The following is a 25594-nucleotide window of genomic DNA, read 5'->3' on the forward strand; positions in this document are numbered from 1 at the left end:
AACGCAGAGAATAAAGAGAGACTTTGTTTCATTCCTCCCTACGTCACGTGCATATTCTGTGATTAGACTACGTTCAAACATACGGTAACATAAACACATAGCGAGACGGCACGTATTATTATAAACAGGAGATTACAAGGTTTAAAGAAACACAGATTGAGACCAGATGCGAAGGAGGGCGGAATTCAGCGTTGCAGACACTTAGATAATAGCAGGATATGTAAAATTATAGATCAGGACAAAGATTCTAACTACGGGCATTAGTTTCTTCAGCCGTAAAAAGATTTCAAATGTCTTAAGGATCGCAGTGCCCTTTAACGAGATCTATTTGACCGTAAATGATGGTATTTAAAAAACGAACGATTTCTCAGCGTGTGAATGCCTTCGGTGTAAGCGCGTCATTACTGCTTTAACCTAACGTCTGACACGCGCGCATGTAGGGACTTGGCGCTTTTAGCAGAAACGATGCTTTGTTTTTATAGGCGCAGAGGGTCTTTAAACATGCTTAGGGCGTCAAGCGCCGGGTCTCTCTGTGACATGAAAATAGCATACGTAATAAAACGTTCGGGTTACAAAAGACTCGTACTGGACTGAGGAGGAACACCAATAGGTCGCCGTCAATTAATTACCTGCCGGCAAAAGAGCCGACCTGAGCTAACAAAGGTAGAGGTACAAAAAAGTGTGAAATGTTACTGTCTGTGTGTACGTATGTAACTGTGTTAGGGTGTGTGTTAGTAGGCATGTGTTAGTATGGGTGTTAGAGTGTGTAAGCATGTTAATAATAAACGGGCTACTGGATATAAACCAAATGTGTCAACCATTACCTTAGACACCTTTGTCAATACTGGAAATGCCTACATTTAGAAGTTCCCATGGGCATCTGTTATCAAAAAAATATATTCTGCATTGGACACGCAATGGTTTCCATCCCAAAAAACATTTTTTGGGGTCACAGGAAGTAGGGAAAAAAACGCAATAGAGAATGGTCCGCCATCTACCCGCAAACAAAGTTACAATTGAAGCGATTGTAGACCTCAACGAAATGAATACACGTGTGGGCTATTGCTGAGCAATGCTCTTCTTTCATACAGCTATAGCGTAGATGTGCTCTAAGTCTGTGTTATATTTACACGTTCTATTTAGTATATTTAGAACAAACTCTTCTGCGAATAATCATTTACATGTTTTTGTTTCTGCTTGAACTCGTGAACCGAAGTAAAAACAAAAGATGGTGCCAAACTTAACATCCAATTTTGCTGCCGGCTGACGATTTAATGTTGACGTCGGCTGCCAGGATCTGGGTACAGAACTCAAACTCGGTAGGCAAACGGCGGGCTGAATTAGCCAACATGTTTACCTACAGCGCTCTTTCAAAGTCTATTCTCCAAACTATCAGTATGGCACTTGGCTCGCACGCTATTCAAACTGAGAATTGTCACTCGGCTCATCAATTTGACTTAGTATTTTTAATTCTTTTTTAAGGGAATAAGCCAGAATGGCAATTAATGGGACCGCTAAACCGCTAACTAGTTGGTCCTACGGGGATGATAATGGTGCACTAGCTTTAATGAAAAGTCAAAAGGCAAACCAGCGTTTAAAAGCTTCCTATAATTATTAAGTAAAATATTTTGTCGTGAAGAATACGTTGAGGTTCTCCTAGTTTTCACGTGAAATTCTCACTAGTGAACGTATCCCATCGCGTTAAACCTAAAGGGGCAGTTTAATGTACCCGAGAGCGCCAATGAACAGGAATGCATTTTAGGCCACTGGCTGACCACTGATTGGCTGCGTCAATGGGAAATCAATGGGACCTCTTACCATGGAGATCTGAACAGATCACCGCCGGCGGGAGTTGGTGCAAACCCATATGTGGGGGGGTTACTCCACAAGCATTTAAAGGGACCGCGCAACTATCATCCGCATTAAAGTGCATTTAATGGCTGGAGTGTCAACTTTGTGGCAAATCTCTACACGGTCCTTTTTCTTTGAATAATGGCACTTTAGAGATATATTTGTTAAAGAAGACTGAGCCAGCGAAGACCACTTGACGGGAAAGGTGTGTAACAAAGTGGTTGTGGCAGCCGAGGATTGGCTGGGCTAAGGGCACTGCGGAGCTTCTCTGGTTGAATCAGATCTAATATGAGCTTCTAGCAAGAGTCCTGGCAGCAGACAACAGCAAGCGATGTGAGCGGACAGTCACGGCGACAAGGGATTCTTTTTTGGAGGGGTGAGGAGAGGGGTAAGGGAGGGCTGGGTTAAGCGCTGTTACTAGACTGTGACGAAGCGGACTATAAATCATCCCCTTGACACAAAGCGTAGGCATATGACAGCGGAAACTATGAACTTTATTCATTCTAAAAGTTCTAAATGGATTTCATGCGGACGGCAGCGTTTCCCATGTAATCCTTGGTTCCGTTCGCGAGGACGCTAAAGGCTAATGGTTTTCCTGTGTTTTATTGGCTGTGTGCACAACTTCGGTGTTTTAGAAAAACTCATGCATGTTTCAAATCAAATATGCATAGCCATTTGAATATTTATATAATTTCATGCCTGCAATAAAACCATGAAAACATAATTCGCTTAATAATAGATTTTTGCCATGAATAACACCCCCCCCTTGCATGAATCGCCCTTGGGGGAAAAGTTGAATAAAAGTTGAAAACAGCTTCCTGATCAAATGCCGTATTACAAACCTCTTTTCCTGGCACGGATGCATTTCGGAAACCTTCCTAGAAACACTTCTTTAATAATGAAAAATTCGGCCCTATTTGTAGTTCTTTAGGGAATGCTTGTCACGTGACATGAAAGCAGGCAGTGACAGGTTGTTGCCATAGGAACTGGATTCTTACAATACAGGGTTTTATGTCATGGTACTCTGGGTGCAAGGGTTAACCCATCACTGGGTATCCCTCCTCCAGGGTGCTCCTCTCTCTGCGGCTGTAGCAAACTAATGACATAGCGCTCTGCAATCAAGACGTGGTTAAGGGGTTAATAACGAGCACACTACATTAGGGAAGAAAACAGGCTTTTGACCCGGTCTAAATCTATTTCTGATTCATCAATCAATCAAAACAAGAAAAGAATATCAGGGGGCGGGACAACGCATACCTTGGGGAGGGTATGTGACCAATGGCAGAAGAGCCTACTCTCATTGTATTAAACCTATGGGGAATGGCAACCAATGAGATACATGTTTACCAGCTGCCGTGTTATTTTATGATATAGGGCAACCAATGAGAGGAGTCCCTACTTTATCCTATAGGGATGATCCCAGGCAGCTCGCTTTAACCTTGTAAGTGGCCGTCCAATGGCATATAGATAGATAGATATATATATATATATATAGGAGAGAGAGAGAGTATATATATACAGTTTGAAACAGTTTATAATAAAAAGAAAAAAAAAAAAAAGAAAATGAAGAAATGATATATAATTGATGTTATTCTGAAACAAATGACAGTTTAGATAGAAGATCCAGCTCCACAAATAAGGGTTAAAAATTCAAAATTTAATTAGACCAGTTAAAACATGATAGACAAAAAAAGAGAAAAAAGAGAGATGTGCTCAAGTGATTGAGAAAAAATACGCCAACGCGTTTCAAACCTTACGGTTCTTAATCATGGCTTAACCGTAAGGTTTGAAACGCGTTGGCGTATTTTTTCTCAATCACTTGAGCACATCTCTCTTTTTTCTCTTTTTTTGTCTATCATGTTTTAACTGGTCTAATTAAATTTTGAATTTTTAACCCTTATTTGTGGAGCTGGATCTTCTATCTAAACTGTCATTTGGATTAACCGAGGATATGGCTCGGCCTTCTATCCCGTGCTCCCTGCAATTTGAAGCGTCTCTGCAAAACATCTAAATGGTGAGCTGGAGTTATCTTTGTTTTTTGTTACATTATTCTGAAACAAAGCTAGACTAGAGAGTTGAAAGAAAATACAGCCAAAATGTATATGACTGTTTTGGCATCGGCGAGAGCAGCCACGGACCGAAAGCGGCGGAATAAAAATCGAATGCGTGGCGGGTTCAAAATGTAAGCTTCGTGTATACTTGCATAAGCTCGGGGATACAAACGCGGAGAGAAGGATCAAGTCGCATTAAAAGCTTATAAAGCAGGTAGAGCATAGAGGAGGCTTGGGCTTGCCAAATTAACACTTTAGGAGCCATTTACAGCCATGCCTTGGAAGCGAAAGGGGTTATTACGCCTTGAACATTCTTCAGCGAATACGGGTGGTCTTTTCAGTTCCAACCGTATATCACAGACCAGATGTGCTAAGAAAAGGCAGCCACACAATGATGGGTTTGTTCGGACGGAAGGTGGCAGACCGAGCGCGCATGGGTATTTTACATCTATATTTAGTGAGACGCTCCCAACCATCCTCCCTCCGCAGAATGAAAGGCTGCAAAACCTATACTTTGCAAGCCAAGGTCCCTTTACCTCAAACTCCGATTCCAGGGTAATGTTTTTCTTGCTGACTATTTTTTCCAAGGACGGGTCGATCTAATTTAAAAAAAAAATAATAAAAAAAAAAATATATTAGAGTTAATATTTACAAAGTTACATTTGGGCAGCTGCACCGATCGTTCTGTAAGCCGGTCAAACGTACTTTTATATTTTAAGTACACACTTAATATTATTATTCACAATTACACCATACTTTTATATTTTAATAGGAATAAAAATATCCGACATAAAAAGCAAGCAGCAATTATTGGATCCCATGCAAAGTACATTTTTTTTTTTTACATTAAAAAGTGGCAGCCTTACTTTTTCTCAGCCCTGTATCTCAGTTTAAATTTAAAAAAAAAACAGGCTATGGGGAATAAGTTTGTTTTCGAACCCAAAAAATAAACATTCCTTTAGAACAGATACAAGGGTAACGTTAACAATGTTACTCTCTCAGCGTTAGTAAATAATGACAAATTTGATACAAAAACAGTCACAGAGGGATTCTAATCCATGTGCCAGCAGGGCAATCGCTATATAGAAATTATATATATATATATATATTTGTATACATAACCCAGACAATGCACGCACACACACATTCTTTATAGTGCCATCATATACCGCAGCAATGTACAAGAGGACGTAGAAATACGGACTTCCATAAACAAAAGGTGGGCCCCTGCTCAAACGAACTAACAATGAATATATATATATCTACATATATAGTTTTGTCTAAAGGCTGTCTTGTATGGCGGGCAATTACTTTCAAGGGATCCATGTATAAAGTGGATATAGAGGCAAAGGTGATCATTGTTAACCTTATTTGCATGCGCTTACCCAGAATCCCTTGTGGTTGTGGAAGCACCCTGAGATTTCTGGGGGAAATTATTATTATTATTATCCTTTATTTATATAGCGCCAACAGTTTACGCAGCGCTTAATACAATACATAAATTCAAGGGATATGACAGGACAAAAATTGACAGACTAAGACAAACCGATACATTTGGTGGAGAGAGCCCGGCTCGCAAGCTTACAATCTAGAGGTACAAGCCTTCTGGCTTGTCTGGTGTCTGTAGATGAGTGTTTACTAATACTTCTACTACCCCTTATATATATATATATATATATATATATATATATATATATATATATATATATATATACACACATATATATATATATATATATTATTTTGGGAAATATGTAAATTAAAAGTAAATATGTGTCCACCTAGAGGAGATCACCCACACAACGGTGTCTTGTGACCCATCGTAACTTCATAGCTTGAAGAACGGCGTTCAAGTGTACCAGGAAAATTAGCAGTTTTTTTGTTTCCATGGCAATGTATTTATGCAGCCTTTTGTAAAGGTATGTAAGCTTTTTTTTGAGACCCCTGTGGTCACTTCTTGAGATGCAAAACAACCTATAGCTTACATCTGCGTCTAAATGAACTATTATCGCGGTAATTATCAGATTCCTGGTCTGAGGTCTTCTTCTCACTCGCCCTAAACTGATCAGCAACTTAATAATCATACATTTCTTAAGGGGTTAAGAACGTTACGAAGAAACCATCAACCTTACAAGCACATCCCGGCACGGTATTATTCACTTAAAGGGTAATATCACTCACACAGAAGAGGTTACGACGATGCTCTCACCTGTGTTACCTACCGAACTATTTCATGGCCTTACCTTAGACAACATCCAGGTAGGGAGCGAGTTCTTGGGGCTCATCTTCTAAATGTTCTCCACCAAAAAGCCACGCCTTTCTCATCCTTTCTGGCTTCCTACGCCGCTTGCCAGAATTCTTTTCTCTGTGCCACGGAGAGCTCTCTATCGCCTCTTAGAAACCTGCTGCTTCTCATCCCAGATCCCTCAAGGTGCTAATGTTTAAGGACACCCCCTCTTTGTGGCATTTGTAACGGTTTTGCATTAAATTAAATGGGTGGGCATGTATGGGAGGCATAGAACGGTATTTATATACCGAGCCCCTTCTATACGACTCCTACGGAACCCTATAAAAGAGGTGGGTTTAGCCGAGACACGGGACCTTATACCGAATCGGCCCCTGTAAGTTACCCTTTCCACCCTCGCTCTTGTATTGTGGTTGCCTGTTCTCCCTGTATATGGTATAGGTACATTATAAGCACCCCTCGTATAATCCATAACTCAACAGCCTGCCCGGCGCGATACCCGAGTATATAGAAATGCTAGAAAAAGGTAAAGGCTCGGGGAAACGAAGAAACATCCCATTAATGTTGGGTTACACAACTGGGAACCACTTAAACGCGTGAAGCTAAATATTTACGCAATTAGCAAAAAGAACGAAAGAATGAAAGAAATTTCCCCTGCCAGATGTTCATCAGCTGCACTAAGATGGGAAAATCTTGAAGCTTCTGCTCAGAGCGAATAGTTATTTTCCTTCAGAACCTTTTATTTACTTGGGCTCTTCCGCTCAGTTTGGATGGTTTATATGCAGAGCAAAGCGCCAACTGTGATGCAATTATGGGTTTTTCCATACTTTTTGGGTTTCATCAAACATCCAGCTTCATCAAAAGCTTTAGGCGCTGTATCTCGCGCTATGGGAAATGCGGTGACTTCTACAGATCTAGAAGATCCCAACAGCCAGCCCTCTAGAAAGGCTTCCGGAACATAGCGAGAGCTGTATTTCCATAAGTAGAGGGACAATGGCCAACCATCATGGCGGCTGGAGTTCCACAATGGCTGGAGACCGGCCAAGAACAGGCAGCTCCGCGGAACCTGGACGGAAGCCTGTGAGGATCTTACGAGCTGTGGTTTAAGAGATGCTTTAGAACGTCCCTTCGGCTAGCGCTGGGTATAGCCAGGACGTGGCCACCTCCGCGATGGGATTTAAGAAGAAAGAACGGGTTAAAGGCATTTGAATTTCCCTGGGCTACGTCCTCATTTTCCGTGACATCCTCCATAGTGCACACGCATTATATTTTAAGCCCACGTGTATTTATATTATTCATATAAATAGGATGAGGATAAAGTGTCATCAGGATATATCCTTCCTTGCATGAAGAATACACAGGAACAGAAAAGCAGATGGCCCGGTTTATATATTACAGCCAAGGTACAAGCGGAGCTTTTTCACATTCTACGACACGCATCTTTTTTTTTTTACATTAAATGCTCACGCAGACATTATGTTTTTGGCATAATCAGAGCAAAACATACAAAATGACTTGGCGTGCTAACGTCAGACCCTCCAAGCAAATGGGTGCTTTGCTTCTTCTGCATTATTTTATTATTATTTCATGTTTTCTATAGCGCCATCAAATTCCATAGCGCTGTACAATGGGGAATAAACCTGGAATGAAGAATGGGGTTTTGGGTCGGGGCAAACATGTGGCCACTGAGCAGGACAATCGAGGGCAGTTAAAGATCAAAGTTAGGCAAAGCAGCGCCTTTGCAATCAAAGAAGAGCATATCCATCAGGGGAAGAGAGAAAAAAAAAAAAGTCATTTTGTGAGATTAATTTTATTTCATTTAATGATGAAACAGCACAAAAAATGATTTCACCTGCGTTGCCTTTTTCAGGGGTCTGCGTTCTTTGGGGGGTATTTTTAGGCTGTAAATCATTCCAGATTCGGAGACTTTGGATCTGTTCTCAGAGACCTGGGAATTCTATCTGGCGGGGCTAAGCAATAAAGGAGCGGAGATGAAGAGCAGCCTCGGTTATCAGAAGTTTTCTGCGTCCTTAGCATGCAAGAGGCTGCACCGAGCATCCAAAACACACGGGGCTGTATCCCATATATATATATTTATAGAAATGAGAATTATTCTAAATATAATTATCATTATTTTTTTTTAAACGTCCACGCTGTTTGTTTGCACCAAGTATAATAGTATTTATCCGTTACTGATAATCATACCAAACACACATCTGCTTGCGATGACACGGGAAAAAAAAACACCTTTCGCCTTCACTGATCACGTTGGCTGTTTGAAATGATTATATCTTGATTCCGTCCCGTGTGTTTGCTGTGACATGATTAAACACGACGTGATAATTCGTTGTAGATTGTACGATGCTCGGGATTCTGCAGAATCGTTTACAGAGAAGCTCCAGGAATGAGAATTCTCCACAAATCTACAAGTCTTTGGGGCAGGAATTCTACATTTCTTTTTAGGGATCAGTGCGGTGAACTGTGTTTGCTACGCTGACCTGCCCTGGAGGTAAGCCAGCGGTGCGTCACATAGGGATGATGCTCATTTACTACCTGGCTGCAACCTTCTGGCGACCGGCGGTAAGCAATGGCGCATACCCACCACTATCTCTAATGGGCCAACAGGGACACTTTTAAGAGCGGGTTAGTAGCATGGCTAGGGCTTTATGAAGACTTTTATCTGATCGCTAAAGTTTTTGGGTGAGGGGGACACTGGGGAGGAGAGGGGGACACTGGAGAGGAAAGGGGGACAACGGAGAGGAAAGAGGGCCACTTCCGAGCTATGCCACCACGTCTTCTGTGCACTTCTGTGGGTATTCATTTCTTCCTTTTATCCTACTCTCCCCAACCACATATTCCCAAACTCTTTGTTTAACCCTCCATTCTTTAAATGTATTATAGCAGTCCCTGCCCCAGGAGTACAATCAACTTTGCTCAATACTGTATGTTATTCCCCTATTAATATCAATATTAATATTTAAAGATATTACGGAAGCAGGAGTCACTGTAGCATCTATAAGCCGTATAAAAACTAACGCTGCAGGATACGCAGTAAAAAAAAAGAGGGGAGTAAAGATTGTATGAACAAACGACTCAAGGTAAAATGAGAAAGGAAACCAGTTTATTAAAACACCCCAAAAATTCTTGTCACTCCCATGACACTCAAAATACGTCGTGGCCCAGACAGCCTAGAGCTGTGTGATTTATATCGTGTAATGAACTAATAATAACGTGAATTGATTGCCTGTTGAGCCCACATGATTTCTCATATTTTAACTTGCGACATATTTAAACCGGACATTGGCTCTCGTTGGTAACATTTGGATCAACGCTAAATAGCCGTGATGATGTTTAAGGTAACGGTAATGAGGACTCTGCCTCGTCTGGGACAACTGCTGGTTTTCTTCAATACACAACGCGTGTGTCTGAACACAACGAGCGGTGACGCAGCGCCACCGTCTGGATGATTTCGATAATGCGGGGAGCGTACATTGGCGAAGCACAGCTGTGACCTGTGTGGCTTCAGTAAAATTGCCCTTGTGTGGGCACGATACGAAAAACCCACTTTACATTTGAATAAATAAATCCATTTTAACATATATCTGCCTAATATTTTTAGATCAGACTGCTAATCTTTGAGACATTTTATAATTGAACTCTATGGGGAGACGGGAATCATTTTAGTAGCCAACTGTCAGGATACCCCTGTCACATCAGGAGATCAGACACCCCCACAGAGTTCTTTACCCAAGGGATAGCCTCAAGGCTCACGTGGATCCTCAGAAACCGGCCCTGACGTGGACATTGGCAACCAGGAAAATTCAGCATGTCAAACACTAGCAAAGATTGGGACAGAAAGGAATGAAAGACATGCAAATAAATACAAGGACCACATTTGTAGAGACAGGCTAGCTGGAACAACACAAGGGCAAGCGTTAGAGGCTGAAAGGAGGCTTTATAAAGGGTGATACGCCTTCCTTGTCTAAGTATTAAAAGGTACCATTTATGACATATTGCCATGTTTTTCAAGAAAAATATAACATTTCTGTTAGCAAGTAAGCAAATAACTTACCCTTCTTTTTAAATTTTGAGCATCGTAGCGGATTTGTGCAAATTCCCGGAGGCCAAACGAGCCGCCAACGATAAGCAGCTAAGAGAAGAGAAGGCAACGTTAGAAAGTTTAAAAAGAGTTTTGTGAAGCCTCCAAACAAATTCTTAGTCCAGAGGCTACTCTCTACAACCACAGAGATATATTCCGACAGTTACCTATGTTCTGAATTATTAGTATACACAATTAGAACACAGCAATGATGACAGACCTTGGAACTGAGTGGCCCACATAATCTGGCCATACATCGCTCCACTTGCAATAATTACTGTAGAGCAGGGCTTAGAATTATTATGGATATTGGGGTATGTATTAAAAATGATTTTGGAACATCGGAAATGTGTTTATATAGCAACCAATGGAATGTCCATGCTGAAACACCTTTGAATTGGATGACCTCACACATCATCATTAGGCTTTACTGATAATATGTAGTATTACTGTACCATTTCCTACTTCTATTCCAGTGACAACAACAAACATTCCCCCCGGGCTTCCAGCTTGTTATTAATGAATTTATTGTACCAGCACAGCCACTCGTAGAACATAAAACAGTGTGTGTGTGATGTCATCCACATACATCATTGTGATAAAGTATAAGCAAACTAGGTCACAGTGACTTTTATTATTAAGGCATCTCTGACATGCAGAAGATGTGGGAGACGTTTTTTTTTTTATAACTGCTTCTGATTGAAATATAATGTAAAAATATATTAATAATAATAACAATATTTGTAATAAATACATGGTAGAGTTGTTTGCTACTGGACTGCGCAATCTGTCTGAGAGAGGTGTGTGTAGATATATAGATATGTGTGTGTATAATAACAAAAATAATAATAACGCTACTAATAATAATGTTTGTAATAAATAAATGGTATGGTTGTTTGCTACTAAACAATCCGTCAGAGAGGTGTGTGTGTGGATAGATATGTGTGTGTGTATAATAACAAAAATAATACTAATAATAATATTTGTAATAAATAAATGGTATGGTTGTTTGCTACTAAACAACCTGTCTGAGATAGATGATAGATAGATAGATAATAGATAGATGGATGGATAGATAGATAATAGATGATAGATAGATAGATGATAGATAGATAATAGATGATAGATAGATATATAGATAGATAATAGATAGATAGATAGATAGATAGATAGATGATAGATAGATAGATAGATAGGTGTGTGTGTGTGTGTGTTTCCCTATTGAGCAGGCAGTGATTGACCCATTATTTATTTTGTTTTTTGGGGGGGTTGTGTATGAAAAGAGACGCGTAGATAAAAATACACTTTATACCCAAAGCAGTTTAAATTTATATAAGAGCCCATTCCCAGATTAAAGAGCGACAGGCATGCGGGTGTAACACGCCGAACCCGTGTAACGTTACCCAAATAACAGCTACACGCAGCTCCCCCCCCCTTTATCAGTGTATTGTGTACACAATAATCCGGACATTAAACTTAGAAAGGTTTCCTCCTGCCTCTCCATTCATACTGACCAACATGGGCACCCCAAAACGGAGGGTCTTATTCCTCCTCAGAGTCTGCCATAAAGCGTTCGACATGTCTCCCTTCCTGTGTAAATTCTCAATCACCTTGGGGGAACAACGTAACGAACGCACACAACAACCAACTTCCGGGACGTGCTGAACGGACTTTGGTAAAGAGCATCTGCGCATGCGGAAATGTGTCTCCTAGCAACTAGCGCTCGTCGCAATAAGAGTTCCGGGCTGCTGCTGATAGACGGTGCTGCGGATGACAAACGACGTATGTGCGTTTTCTCTCGCTGTAATACATATTTATTAATATTCTAAATCAATAAAACGACATATAATCACTTCAAAAGTATAAACACATGTGTTATTAACACCATACCTCAAGTGTCCCTCCTTTGGCCTATATTTGTAAATGGTCTAGTCAGCTGGTACATTGGTTGCTATGGTGATGAGGCTACTTTGTGTGTGTATATATATATATATATATATATATAAATATATATATATATATTGGTACATTTGGTTGCTATGGTGATGATACTACTTTGTATATATATATATATATGTGTATATATATATATATATATATATATATATATATAGCCCCCATTGTGTCAGTATTAAAGTTTAATGAAAATAAATCACATTTTCCATTTTTTTTATATAAATATCCCTCACTTGCGCCACTGTTGCTACGTGCATGTACGTGCCACCTCTAACCTTATATTCATCTTTGAACCAGGGGCGTCCAACATGAGATTAGTGCTGTTGTATTCTGATATGCCCTTTACCTTTGTATTGCCGTGACGCCTTCTGGCTTCTATTTTGTCTGTTCATGGGGAATTTCTAAAATTGCAGACCAGAAATGTGTTTGATGAATAATAATAGTAATTCATTGTGTTATGTCGGCTACACAGAGCTGCTCTGGAACATGTCCTGTCAGGAGACCCGTCAAGAAGCCTGAAATACTTACTGCTCCCGCTCTGGTCATCTGTCATTATCCTGAAGATAAGCATAGATTCTTTATGGTATGTACTTTTAATCTTAGTGGTTGTGCTTACCATATTGCTAGTAAATATCTATATGGTGGCAAATCCAGGTATGGGGTGGGCCTTATTCACAATCATTACTCCGGAACTGCCTACATACAAGCGTCAGCCATCTGAGATGATTCATAAATTCAGGAATGATTGACAGTCTGGAGCTGACTCCTTCCTATTCTACCCGCTGTGATCATATATAAGACTGCCAGTTGGTGCTTTTGCTGGTTGATATCCCTGCCTGAATGCAGGTGACCCACAATAAGTGCATCTTTGAACAACGAAATATCAAGGTTTGCACGAGGACTGGTAAAACAGCAATTTTGTAGACATCTGCCCAAGCTATTTGCGTCTCAACTGTCAGGTAGACATCTGCCCAAGATGTTGGCTTCTCAACAGTCAGGTTGACATCTGCCAAAGATGTTGGCTTCTCAACAGACAGCTAGACATCTGCCCAAGATGTTTGCTCTCAACAGCCAGGTAGACATCTGCCCAAGATGTTGGCTTCTCAACAGACACCTAGACATCTGCCCAAGATGTTTGCTCTCAACAGCCAGGTAGACATCTGCCCAAGATTTTTGCTCTCAACAGCCAGGTAGACATCTGCCCAAGATGTTTGCTTCTCAGAAGTTAGGTAGACATCTGCCCAAGATGTTTGCTTTTCAACAGTGATCTCTTTAACACAACCCCGCCGAACCATAGTTAGTTAACCATGCAGGTATATGATAACTCTACACTTTTATTTTCAATGATTTGAGCATGTTCTACAAATCAAAACGAGTGCAATTAATTAAACATCTGGATTTCTGAATGAATGTTCAATGGATAAATACATTTCTGGAGAAACCACAACAACGACAAATAGCATCTGAATTGATTTCAAAAACACGTACTAGTCCAATCATACAATTGTTACATTTGGTTGTGGATTTACCTAGGTCTGAACTGGTTATACCTAATAGTAAAAACAATGGGGTACGTATTTTTTATACTGTTCCACAAAAAGGAAGAGTTATCAACTCACGTTTGCTGCTAATTGTCACCCAACCTGTTAAAGTCTTATATTGTACATTTTACACAATGACGTCATTTGGGCTCAAAGAGAAGAAACACTACGTTTAACATTCAAAAACGCACACAAAACTAGAAACCGTATGGCAAATTCCTTAGGAATCAACATTCTGAGCAGAAAGAAAAGGTTCTTTTTTTGTTGCATAATAACGTGGACTTTTTCCAAATGTAGCATTCATTATCTGTTGTGAAAAAAAGAAAAATAGTAAAAATGCATACGAAGAAGTTGAAGTTTTGTTGTGTGTCGACAACATGTGGACCTAACTGTCCGATGATGGTCCGAAGAGACACACGATGTCATTTAAACTCTAGTGTGTCGGCACGTTCGCGTTCCGGATGGGGCGGCTGCTGCTGCCGAAGTGGATGGTGAGTCCTCATCTGTTGTGTCTCCCTGTTCTTCTCTTTGGAGGCCAAGCGTGATGTGACTCTGCAAGGCTGCTGGTGTCAGCCATTCCTTCGGAAGGCAGCTCTGAAGAAATGGGATGCATGAGCTGAAGTAGGCTAACCGATTCACCCAGCGAGGGATTTCCTTCCCACACAGCATCTAGAAACGTAGACAATCATCATCAATTATTTCTAAACCAACATGAAACATTTCAAAACACCAAGTGTGTTGGGTTAAAAAAAAAAATATCCAAGATGGCTTGGGGAACTTTAATTGAGTCTTTATATCACTATTGATTTTTGACTATGAAGACAAGAGGGAAGTCATATCAAGTGTTTTACTTAAATGAAAGTAATTCTAGTGATAAAGAACAAGTCGGAAGCTTAGGTATAGTGTATGGAAGTCTTATTTTACTGAGAGGGTAGTAGAGAAGTGGAACAGCCTCACAATAGAAGGAAAAATGGGCAGACTAAAGAACCGCATGGATCTTATGTGCCTTCAAATTTTATGTTCCTATGTCACAATTATATATATATATATATATGATTCGCATAGTATATGTATGTATATATATATATATATATATATATATATATATATATATAAAAAGTTTTGTTAAAAAAGTTTGTAAACACATTGCTGCATGTTTTCACCTATAGAATATGATGGAAATGTTTGGAAGGAATACTGATTGCTCTTCAGTGCGTTACTTGTTACTCCGGCACACAGAGGGTCAAACTGATTATTAGAAGAAATTCTAAATCCATCTGTTGCTCATATTTTATGCACATTTATTTCACATCTGACATCCACCCAACCGGTATGTGAATATTTTCAGCGCTGATCTCTGTTCTGAGCGTGTGTTTTCTGCCTGGGCTTCTCTCCAGCACCAGCTGTTTGCTCGGTGCCATAATCAGATCACACCACATCCCCCCAGCCCTAGTTTTATTAGAGCGCAAGCAAAGTATGCTGCTGTTATGATACAGGATTAAGATACTGAGAGGGATGCGCATAGAGATCTGTACCGAGGTATCTCGGAAGGAATACAAACCTCAGCCAGCGCCGCCGAAAAGTGATTACAGTTTTTGTGCATTAGGTGATAAGCGTTTCCTTTATACTCCTTCCCTAGCTCTTCCATGATGTTATCTATATCTTCCTCTGTGAAATCCGTAGTGCCCAGGGCAATAGATTCCCTGTAACAGAAACAAATGTGATGAATACAAGGTAGCATAGCACAAAGTATTATAGAATGGTATACAAACATATAAGGTGAAATATTTAACATGTGGGTTCCTAGAAGAATATATCGGGGGTTAAAGACCCTGCAAAAATGGACTGTTGGGTGGTATGCAGAAAACTCATGATATTTTGTAAATAGTGTTAAAAAAATAGGCATTTTGGGTAAGCATTCTATTTTCCATACATTGTTTGTTTTACTTTTATGAGATGCTGATACTTGTCTATAAGATCTATGCTTATCTACCGTGGCTTGTATGTCCTTGTGTAGCTGTGGTTTTTTTTTTCTTTGTATAGATCAACATACTAAATGAACTACGTTCTGTATGGTACAAAGCATGCCCATAGCGGACAATGACTTGTTGTAGAACATTGGCCAGAGTGTGACATCATACTCTGTCCGCATCACACTTCACCTACAGAACAAGCCTGTCCTCTCCATTATGGACATGCCTCCACCACCACAATAACCTTTTGGTAGCTCTAGTAGATGGCATCTGTGATGGCATAAAGGACAGTGGTGTCGGTTCCATGGTGCTTGCCTAGTTAATGCGCCCTGCCAGAATGCAGTCCTTGTTTTTCTTGGGGACTGTGTGGATTATCCTGTAAACAATGCAGCAGATTGTTTGTAAGCCCACACATCTTCACGTTATTTTTCTGGCCCACGTTGACATTTTTCTGGCCCACGTTGCCATTTCCCTGGCAGTCGATGGTCATGTTTTCCCGTCTCTTATCCATCCTACATTAGCACAACTCACCCTAACTCTGGGATCCTCAATCGCGAATGTTCCCCTGTTCAGTTTCTTCTTACACATACAGTAGATGACCATATTACTGGCCATCAAGAGTAAAACGTATTCCATATCGGTGGTGATGAGTCTAATCATGTGGTCGGAAATGCAACATTTTTCATTGGCAAAAAGAAGCAGACACCGGTGGCAGTGGTTATGCTGGTGGCATTAGTGAAGATCACAATTCCGGTAATGATGATGATGATGATGACAAGGGGCTCAAAATGGATTTTTCTGGATTCTTCATAGATGTTCTTCGTACAGACGTCGTAGAAAAAGCTTCTCATATGTAGGCGAGGTGCATGTTAAGGTATTCTGAGGCATCGATAGCATTTTCTTCACTGCTGGATGATAGCTTGATAGTAGTAGCTTATATTTGTAAGACCGCGCTTGACTGCCGCGTCAACTTATTAATATAGGATTCTGGTCCAGAATCAGAAGGCACGCTGTTTATCCACCACAAAAGCAAATATTGAGTTAGGGGACAGGAAACTTTGCAGGGCTGTACAAATAAAACTGCAGATCTTTTTTTTCCTCCATGTTTGATGCGTTATTTTTGAATATTTATTATATTTGCAAAGATGGAAACACACTGCGGTGATCACATGGACTCACTTGAATTTGAATGTCTCTCCGAGCTCCACGGCACTGCCAGGCGTGATTTCGAAAATCCCACTAAATGGGTATGGATGGCCTCCGTAAGCAAACTCTGTTGGGAAAGAAATGCGAACAACTGTAAATATCCCTATACATATATATATATATATATATATATATATATACACACACACATATATATATATATATACACATATATAAATCCCTTCTCTGGGATTAGTTTATCCTGGGTGGGCTAAATAATCCTAGTCAACCATGAAAATTAACCAACCACTTGTTTAACTACCTACCTCTGCCGTAGATTTCGATCCCTGAATGGAATACCCCTATTCCCAGAGTAGCTGTGTATTCATTGATCCAATACTGCAAAACAGATACAAACACGTTAAAATCTATATCATTATTTTTTTTTACAGTAATAAGGAAAAATCAAGTGAGCGCTGACAGCCTCCCGTTAAATGTGTGTTTAATGTCAATTTAGTACCACTTGACTTGATTTCTGAAAAGTGCTTACTTGTAGGATTTACATATCATAATGCAATAGATTACGAAGAACGTTATTTGATTTGAGAAAGGCTATCAACAGAAATGATGTTTTATAATTATTATTTAAAATCACTAAAAACGCACAAAATAATAAATTGTGAAATCGTAGCACAAATGCTTAGCCTTGCATTTACCATGTGACCCTCCAGATAACACAGCGTATCCTGTTTTGACTTTAAATAGAAGTTTCCGGAGGATGCATTTGCAGTGTTAGCAAATACGTTATAATATATCCAATGTGTTTTTAACTGATATTCAAACCACATTAACTAAAAAAAATGTGTGTATAGGAGGGGACCAAGAACTGATTCCCCACAGCAGGAAAAACGGGCAGACAAGATGGGGCCGAATGATTCCCCCGTCAAATTCTGAATGCCATATGGGTTCTTTATAGTTTATAGTACGTGATTCTGGGGCAGAATTTGAAAGGGGGTCCTAACAAGCAACGGAATGGTCCAACATCAAGAACATTTACATGTTTTCTCTGCTGATAGGATCTCCTTTTATCCTCTAGATTGTAAACTTACAAACAGGTCCCTCTTTATCTAACGTATCGGCCTATATTAGTCTGTCAGACCCCTTCGAATATACGGCGTGTAAGAGGTGCTGTATAAAAATAACAATATAATAATAAATAATATTGTGTAATATTTCCCCCATTATCATTTACCACTAATTACTAATTAGTTACTAATTACTTTACCCTTTCTGGCACCTGGTTCATTTCTCTTGCCATCCAGCATACAGAATGTGCAATTCAGGGGTGGGCAGCAATAGGCTTTTCAAGAAATGCCCCGCAGGAATCAATGATTTATATAAAAAAAAATAAAAAACCCCATCCCTGGTGCAAGTACCCCTGCCCCAACGTGATTACTTGTCCCGAAGTCCTCTGAATACTTTCCATTCCTAATTGTTGTTTAGCAGTAGGGTCACCAAGCTCACCAACGGATTCAGGTGGTACTTTTAATGTTCTTAAATCTAAAGATACTAGTTACTATTTACCCTTTAAGGTACATGGAAAAATAATAATTTGAGACCTTTAGATATAGTAGGGAAAGCATTTACACACATTGCGTCGTACAGGATGACATTGGATTGTAGTCTAGCCAATGGTACATAAATGACAGGTCCTATAAATGGCTCCTATCTCCGCTTTCCCGCTCATCTTGACTGATAGGGGTTCCTATCTGTTATAATTAAGACGCATTGTGCTTCGGGAAGCGCGGCTTCAGCATTCTGTAAAGATGTTTTGGCTTTTGTGCTGTGATCGATGGACCTCGGAGGTCTGGCCGTACGCTGCGACCGCATGATAAAAGAAAATGCACAAAGTGATTGATGGAGAGGCAGAAAGAAGGCAAGGAAAGCGACAAATATGAATTAGTGAGACTTAAGGTGTCGGCTTCAGAGGTCAAAGAACGGGCTTGAAGTTTTGACCTTCTTTTTATCCGGAAGATACAGGATAATCCATTAATTCCACGTGTTCATTTTTAATATCTTTTCAGAGAACAAATATTGGGAAAAAATGAATGACGGGGGTATCACTAAGCCAGTAAAAGCTCCAGCAAAAATGAATGTACTGATATTCAGCCGGAACACAACAGGTGGATGACCGGCTTTGTTTTAGGAACAGGCTTGTAGGCGTAACAGATGGGCCATATAAATGGGAACTGCACCCCAACCCAGCGTGCATAGAATCAGGGAGGAAAGCCCATAGAGCTCTAAGTGACGGGGTGAAGAAGAGGGCGGCGTGGACGTCTACTGATGATTAGAAACTACTTTGAACACGTAATGGAACAAAAGGTGGAAGATGGGACTTTGTTAGGACAGGGTGGAGAAAGGAGGCTGTTTTGGGACCGTAGTATTGGGATCCACCAGTGAGGGAACCTTCATTGCAAAAATCTGGAGGGTGACTCATGGCAAACCAGAGGTCTTCAAGGTGGTTTTGTGAATATTCATGCGCCACTACCACCCCCAAACGTCCACTCTATAAGAAACAAAGCACATAAAACAGATGTGCTGGTTACCTTATAATAACATGGAGCGTTGAGTTAGACCGTGCAAACCAGACGACTGGATGGGTCAAAGAGATGGCTCCTAGAACATGAACAATGCAACAACCTCTAGTGACTGACCAAATGAGAGCAACAATGATCACACCCCATCTTAGAAACATGCCCCTCGGTGGTTGCAATGACAAATTCATCTACGTGCCCTTATCATGTAGAGTGCAATAAGGCATCTTCTCCATTTGGCAGCCATGACAGTAAGTTAACTCTTATCTACTCCAAATTCAGAGCTCCAGTTGCCCGTGTAGCTAATACGTTACAATTCTAGTAATTCAGGCCTCATGAATTCATTCGTAGCCAGCAATATGTATCCTGTAAAGTCTATGGTCAATAATATCTTTTTTAAGTAAAGAGGCAGGATATTCAGCTGTCGGCAACATCAGAAACAGCATCGGTGACCATACAAGTAATGATGCATTCATTCATTTGTATTCCTCTCCGTACGCCGAGTGCTCGTAAGGGCTCTTAGTTTTGATCCAGTAGCACAGATGCTTACAGATAATACATTTCTATGAGTTTGCGGCCTGGAGAGACTTCACAGCATACATATCGTTCATTTAATACAGTATGTATAATATAAATATTTAATATACCAGTATATATAACGTAACTGAGTCAACTGAGCTCTCTTCTAATCCTCTTCTCACTATCCAGGCTATCGTATTCGCTTGAATATAACCACATATAAAATAATAATGTTCTATAACACTATTGCCTGGGGAGACGAGAATAGTCGTCTCTGCAATGCCCAATCATAAACTATTTATTTTAACAGAACCGTGCATGTTGTAGAAATTGGATACTAAGAACTTACTCAAGTGTTATATATATATATTTGGGGGGGGTACAATTGTTTCCTAATTTATTATATGAATGGGTTCTTTTCTATTGATATCGCTTGTAGCCATTTTAGTGTTACAATAGCGTATTACTGACAACTAGAGCACACATACATCTGTACAATGCTTTGGAAAGGTACCTGAACAGATTTGGGGCATATGGGCATCCTAAGCTGTCTACTGTCAGAGTATGGTCTCGACTTTTTGGCTTCTCCAATCATTATTGGAAAGATGAGCTACCTATTAGCTAACTGCAAGTAGAAGCGCATGCACGTAGTTATGTTGTTAGACCAGACTTCCAGAACCCTTTCGATAGGGATTCTAGAACAGGTATATGTTGTAAAGCATAGCACGTTCTATTTTCAGCTTCTCCTGTAGGCCTGGAGATAGTCAGATGTTTGGGTCTATAATAAGAAGCTTTGTGCTAAAAGTGTGGCTTCGTGATTTCCTTAATGCCTTTGCTGCAGGTCTCCTACGGGGGGGGGGGGGATGCTTTAATTATGTGTTCTCATTTTCTTCGCCAATCTGTTTCACTCCATCCATTAATAGCTTTCTCATCCCCTGATCTTCACATGTTTCCTGCGCGGCGCGGAGCTGCGAACTCTTTAAACACACCATGAAACCACTTTAAGGATAAAGAGCAGGCATTAAAACAAGCTTCTGAGCGGAGGATTTACCGGCGGCATTAACTTATAGAAAATTGAATAGAAGGCATTCCCTCTGGGGAGGAAAAAGGGACTGCTCAACTTGCAGCACCGATAAGCAGTAGAAAATCAAGTGAAATCCCTATCGAGGCAACACGTTGCACAGAGCATTGGCACCCAGAGGGTTAATTATATTCCCGTCGAATATGCAGAAACACGTTTGTGAATGGAAGTACCACCTACACAGTAAAGCCTCTAAACAGGGACACGGTGTGCCCTTGAAAACGAAGCAAGAATCGAATAATGCCTGGCTTACAGGCAAACGCGGTAAGAGGTTTATGTAAAATAACTCTGTGACATCATATCTGTTACCCAGATACTTGTTTATCAATCTATTTATTGCCCAGCAACCCTGCAGCGTGGGGACCCCTAGAACAGAACAGTCATCAACAGAAGCCGTTTCTACTTAAAATGAATATTATCCAAAGCAACCAATTAATATGCAAGTTACTCATATCACTAATACATATTCATGTGCTATTCGCCCTCTATATATATAGACAACAGCAATATTATTTATGAATAAGGTTGCTACACATTTATCAGATTTATCAGCTGAGAAATATATATATATATATTATATTATGGGCCTGGACTGGCCATCTGGCATATCGGATCTCTGATTTATTGCCTATTTAATAGATGAAGAAAAGGGGTCTATTCACTAAAGGGAGTGTTGTCAGGAAAGTTCTTGACCTCACTATACGTTATGAAGGTCCAACCCCAATACGTTTCTCCTGCAGGAATAGCTTGGCTGGTCCTGGATAGTGTATACTTAAATCGTTTCTCCAATGCCTCCTCTCCGATTGAGTTATCCATCATACAGGGCCAGCTCAGCTCTTCTTGCGGCAGAGACTTGCCAGTGTTAGCCTTTCATAATGAATAGCGAAGTGAGAAAGTTGAAACCACAACTTCATTTTAGTCAATGGATCCCAAAGATGATAGTAAATGTTGGAAACAATGCGCATTATCCATAGAGACCTAGTGATAAGGCTGTTTCAGGACCACGGTCAGCAGCCATGGACAAGGACAACTAAATGCACAAGAAGCACCATTTCTATTACTGTTAGAAGCCAAAATGGTTTTATGTGATTGAACCTTCAGTGGGAAGGATATAAGATCAGATCTGCTAAATACCAAGTGTCTTCAAAGGGGTAGTCAGCCGGTACTTTTCCAACCGTCTTTTTCCTCCAAAGATCTCTTTTTGCATTTTAAGCTCCTTACCCTTTTGTTACTGTAAGTCCAAATTGTTATTTGACCCATTGTACAGCATTGGGGAATATGATGGCGCCATCATATCCCAGCATATTCCACATATATTTTATGTCATCTCCAGTCCATATTTAAAGGCATCCATTGGATCTGATAGCACAACCTCTGTCGGTAGTGGATTCCACATCTTTACTGCTCTTACTGTTAAGAACCCTTTTCGCTGCTTTAAGTGTGAGGTCCTTTCTTGAGGTCTGAATGGATGACCTCTTGTTCCTTGCGCAGTCCTATTAATGAACCGGTCATCAGAGAGCGGCTGGTATTATCCCCTCCAAGACCCCGTTTTTCTAGTGTAAACAAATTCAATTTTTCTAGCTTTTCTTTGTAACTAAGGTGCTCCATCCTTCATATTAATTTAGTAGCATGTCTCTTTGTGCTTCTTACATAACCACAATGCAGCAGCACATGAGTATGAGCTTCATGGGTATGAGCCTCAAATAATTCAATAAAACTGCCATTTTTCCATTAGACCACCTGTATTAAAACTATTTGTGGACCTAAGAATCTGGTGGCGAAAACTTTGAGGTCGAACCAGAAAGTGTTTTCGGGGGTAGTATTTATCCTTTGCACTTTCCACTTCCTGCATCATCTTCTTGGCCCTTGTTACTTGGTTGAGCCACAGGAAGTGGTTGAGGTTACGTGCACAGGAAAATGTATTCCCCCGAGTTCATTCTGGAGTTCATTCACGCTATGCTTTTGCATACAAACACAGTATTAACCTAAATGTTGTACTCAAATTAAAAAGAAAAAAAGGACAAAGTAAGACAGCAAAGCCATTAGTCTTATAAAGATCATACTATTTAGGAATATAAGAAATATTCTCAGATAAAATTAGGGGCTTCCTAAACGAATTTAGAAAATTCAAGAAACATGAAAATTGATAAAAGAATAAAAGAATTGTTCTAGTTGTAATGCATTGTACTGCTTAACATGTTGGCTTTATGGTATTATTAAGACGTGGTGTACTAGGAACTTTAGATACATGAAGTACAGGAGGGAAGTTTATTTCAAAGGAGGAGAAATGTTAGAACGAGAGACCATAATCTAGAGGGGGGCAGAGGCTTAGATGGAAGATGAAGGTGGTAGATAAGTAGAACAGCCTCCCAGCAGAAGCACTAGAGGCTAATACAGTGAGGGAAATTAAACATGCATGGGATAGACATGTGGCCCCTAAATCTAAGACGAGACCAAGAACTGATTAAGGTTTGGGCTTTTAAATCAGGAAAAATAGCCAGACTAGATGGGATGAATGGGTCTTATGTGCCATCAAGTTCTATGTAAACCTAGATAAAGGCAAGAAATATCTTTAGGGTTCTAGCACTGCAAATCCAAATGTATTCTGGGTAGGCAAGTGGAAACCAAGGTAGGGCTCATCAGACAGGAGGATGCTATCCAAGAATGAGCTGCATTATGCACGCCTCCAGACATACAAGACCGATTAGAAATACAGCCATGAAATATTTATCTCGTTAAAGGGACATCAAAAGCATGCAAAACTTACCATGTCATACACATTTAGTATAACTGGTTCATTGGCCATTGTGAGTCTTGGCTGCGGGTTCTGGCTCTTACATGCGTTTAAATCCCCTGCGGTCAGTAATACTATTAGCGACTGGATCTGGAGATGGTCACATTCTAGAATGTCAAGCAAAGAGAGCTAAAGTCCTCGTTATCCAAAGTTACACATAATAAGGGTTTCTTTCTCACGCTGCAGCTCATGGGTATAAATTGATTGGATCTCCAGGGAAATGCTGGCAATAAATGTAAAAAAAAGCCCAAATGCTAAGCTTCCAAGTTCATACAGGAGAAAGTTAGTATGAATGAGTTCACCAATGCGGACTGCTAGAGAATCTGCAGGAACGTATGGGTCAAATGTACGCCAATGACCTCCAGAATGTTTAAGGTGATGTTAGCATCCCAAAACATGCTGCTCTCTCTCTCTCGCTCCCCTGTCCACCAAAAATTCTAGACTGTCCACCTTTTCGCTCTTGCGCATTAGACGGCTTTCTCCAGATGACTAGATGACAATGCGCGTAAATCTCAGTGAGAGCTTTAAATCAGATTAGCATCCCTGGGACTTCTCTCCATTTCCTATATCTGCTGATGGAAACGTTCAGGTCTCGTAGCACCCATGGTCCTGATGCTGCTCATAGAGTGAAACGCAAAAAATAATAGTGAAAAAATATCTGTCGGATCATGATGCGGAGCAACGCATCTAGAGGTTTGATTAGATTAGCACGGATTCCATGAAGACTGAGCTCTATGCGTACTCCAAGGGATCCTGGTGCTAGGCAAGCAATCCGACCCTGGTGCTGGTACAGCGCAGTCTTTGTAGAATCCATGGGAAAAAAAATAAAAAGGAAGGGAATACAGATGACCTCATCTAAACAGGAGGAGGCGCCTCGGCTGCTTGCCTGCCGCTGCCAAATGTATCTGAATGGAAGCCGCAGGGAGGCAAGTTACGTACATCATACAGCATCCCTGGTCCTGTGGAGATAAAATCATGAATACTTCATGTGCTCCATTCATGGAGAGCAGCAGAGACACCCCCCACCCCATTTCATAAACATCAAAGGAGGAATTCCCTAATGACATGTAATCAAAGAAGTGATTTCTGAAGCTAGAAATAATGGTTATTTCATTAAAAAAAAAAAAAAAAAAAAAAAAAAAGAGCAGTGCCGTAGAGCAGTTTTGGCAATAAAGATTACAAGGCAAAATCTTCTGTATTTTACAAGAATCATAAATCTGTGTACAGTAAAGTATGTGGTATGTTATATTGGTGATTTTTTTTTTTTATTAAAAGCCATTTTAGATTAAGGCAAAACATTAGTTTGCTCTGTAGTACACTAAGAAAATAAACCTTAGGAGATCGGTCATTTTATTAGTTTTATTACCAGATATCATGCAGACCCAGAGAACAGGGATATGGCTGGTCCTGCGATATACACACTCGGCGTCTTATACACGCACGCTTAATTTATAAATAATTCTGAGAGGGAGGCTGAGGCTAGTTGCCAGCAAGTTTTACTCCTGAGGGACTCAGTGGGAATCTAACTCCATCTGCACCTTAAACACTCATGTGGCAAACCCCAAAAGAAACATTGTGATAACTGTAATTTAACTCCTGATGAATCTCCAGAGCAGCATCGTCTAAAATTCACATTTCAAGGCCATGTGGCACTATCGGACCATCTTTCCTGTGGAATACAAGCTTGGTCCAGAAACTAGAGTTCTTGTGCAGCTCCTCAAGTAACAGCATTCTGTGATCCTGC

At 40.3% G+C, this 25594-nt stretch overlaps 2 protein-coding genes across 2 annotated transcripts in view; both read right to left on the reverse strand.

Annotated features, from left to right (window-relative positions):
* The window catches only part of LOC149284694 (synaptojanin-2-binding protein-like), a 42504-nt gene that overhangs the window by 7492 nt on the left and 9418 nt on the right, over positions 1–25594 (reverse strand). The window contains exons 4-5 of the mRNA XM_089496318.1: positions 10220–10297; positions 4439–4501 (exon numbers count right to left, since the gene is read on the reverse strand). Of these exons, the coding sequence (XP_089352444.1) occupies positions 4439–4501; positions 10220–10297 (141 nt within the window). The remainder of the gene's footprint in view (positions 1–4438; positions 4502–10219; positions 10298–25594) is intronic.
* Positions 14170–23862, reverse strand: LOC149284695 (deubiquitinase DESI2-like). The gene is made up of 5 exons (XM_089496398.1): positions 23824–23862; positions 17189–17261; positions 16896–16989; positions 15305–15446; positions 14170–14412 (listed from the first exon to the last, which is right to left on the reverse strand). Exons 1-5 carry the CDS (start codon positions 23860–23862, stop codon positions 14170–14172), a joined length of 591 nt encoding a protein of 196 aa, XP_089352524.1.

Source organism: Sceloporus occidentalis, unplaced genomic scaffold (genome assembly GCF_023333645.1).
Source record: "Sceloporus occidentalis isolate IW3139 unplaced genomic scaffold, rSceOcc1.0.p SCAF_89, whole genome shotgun sequence".
Taxonomy (NCBI): domain Eukaryota; kingdom Metazoa; phylum Chordata; class Lepidosauria; order Squamata; family Phrynosomatidae; genus Sceloporus; species Sceloporus occidentalis.

What these genes read in the sequence shown, in the direction of transcription:
- LOC149284695 (XM_089496398.1), bottom strand. Translation starts at nt 23,862, where the DNA reads ATGGCCAATGAACCAGTTATACTAAATGTGTATGACATG. An exon ending in TACTAAATGTGTATGACATG is followed by an intron (nt 17,262 to 23,823) that starts GTAAGTTTTGCA and finishes TCTGTTTTGCAG; the next exon opens with TATTGGATCAATGAATACAC. An exon ending in GATCGAAATCTACGGCAGAG is followed by an intron (nt 16,990 to 17,188) that starts GTAGGTAGTTAA and finishes CTTTCCCAACAG; the next exon opens with AGTTTGCTTACGGAGGCCAT.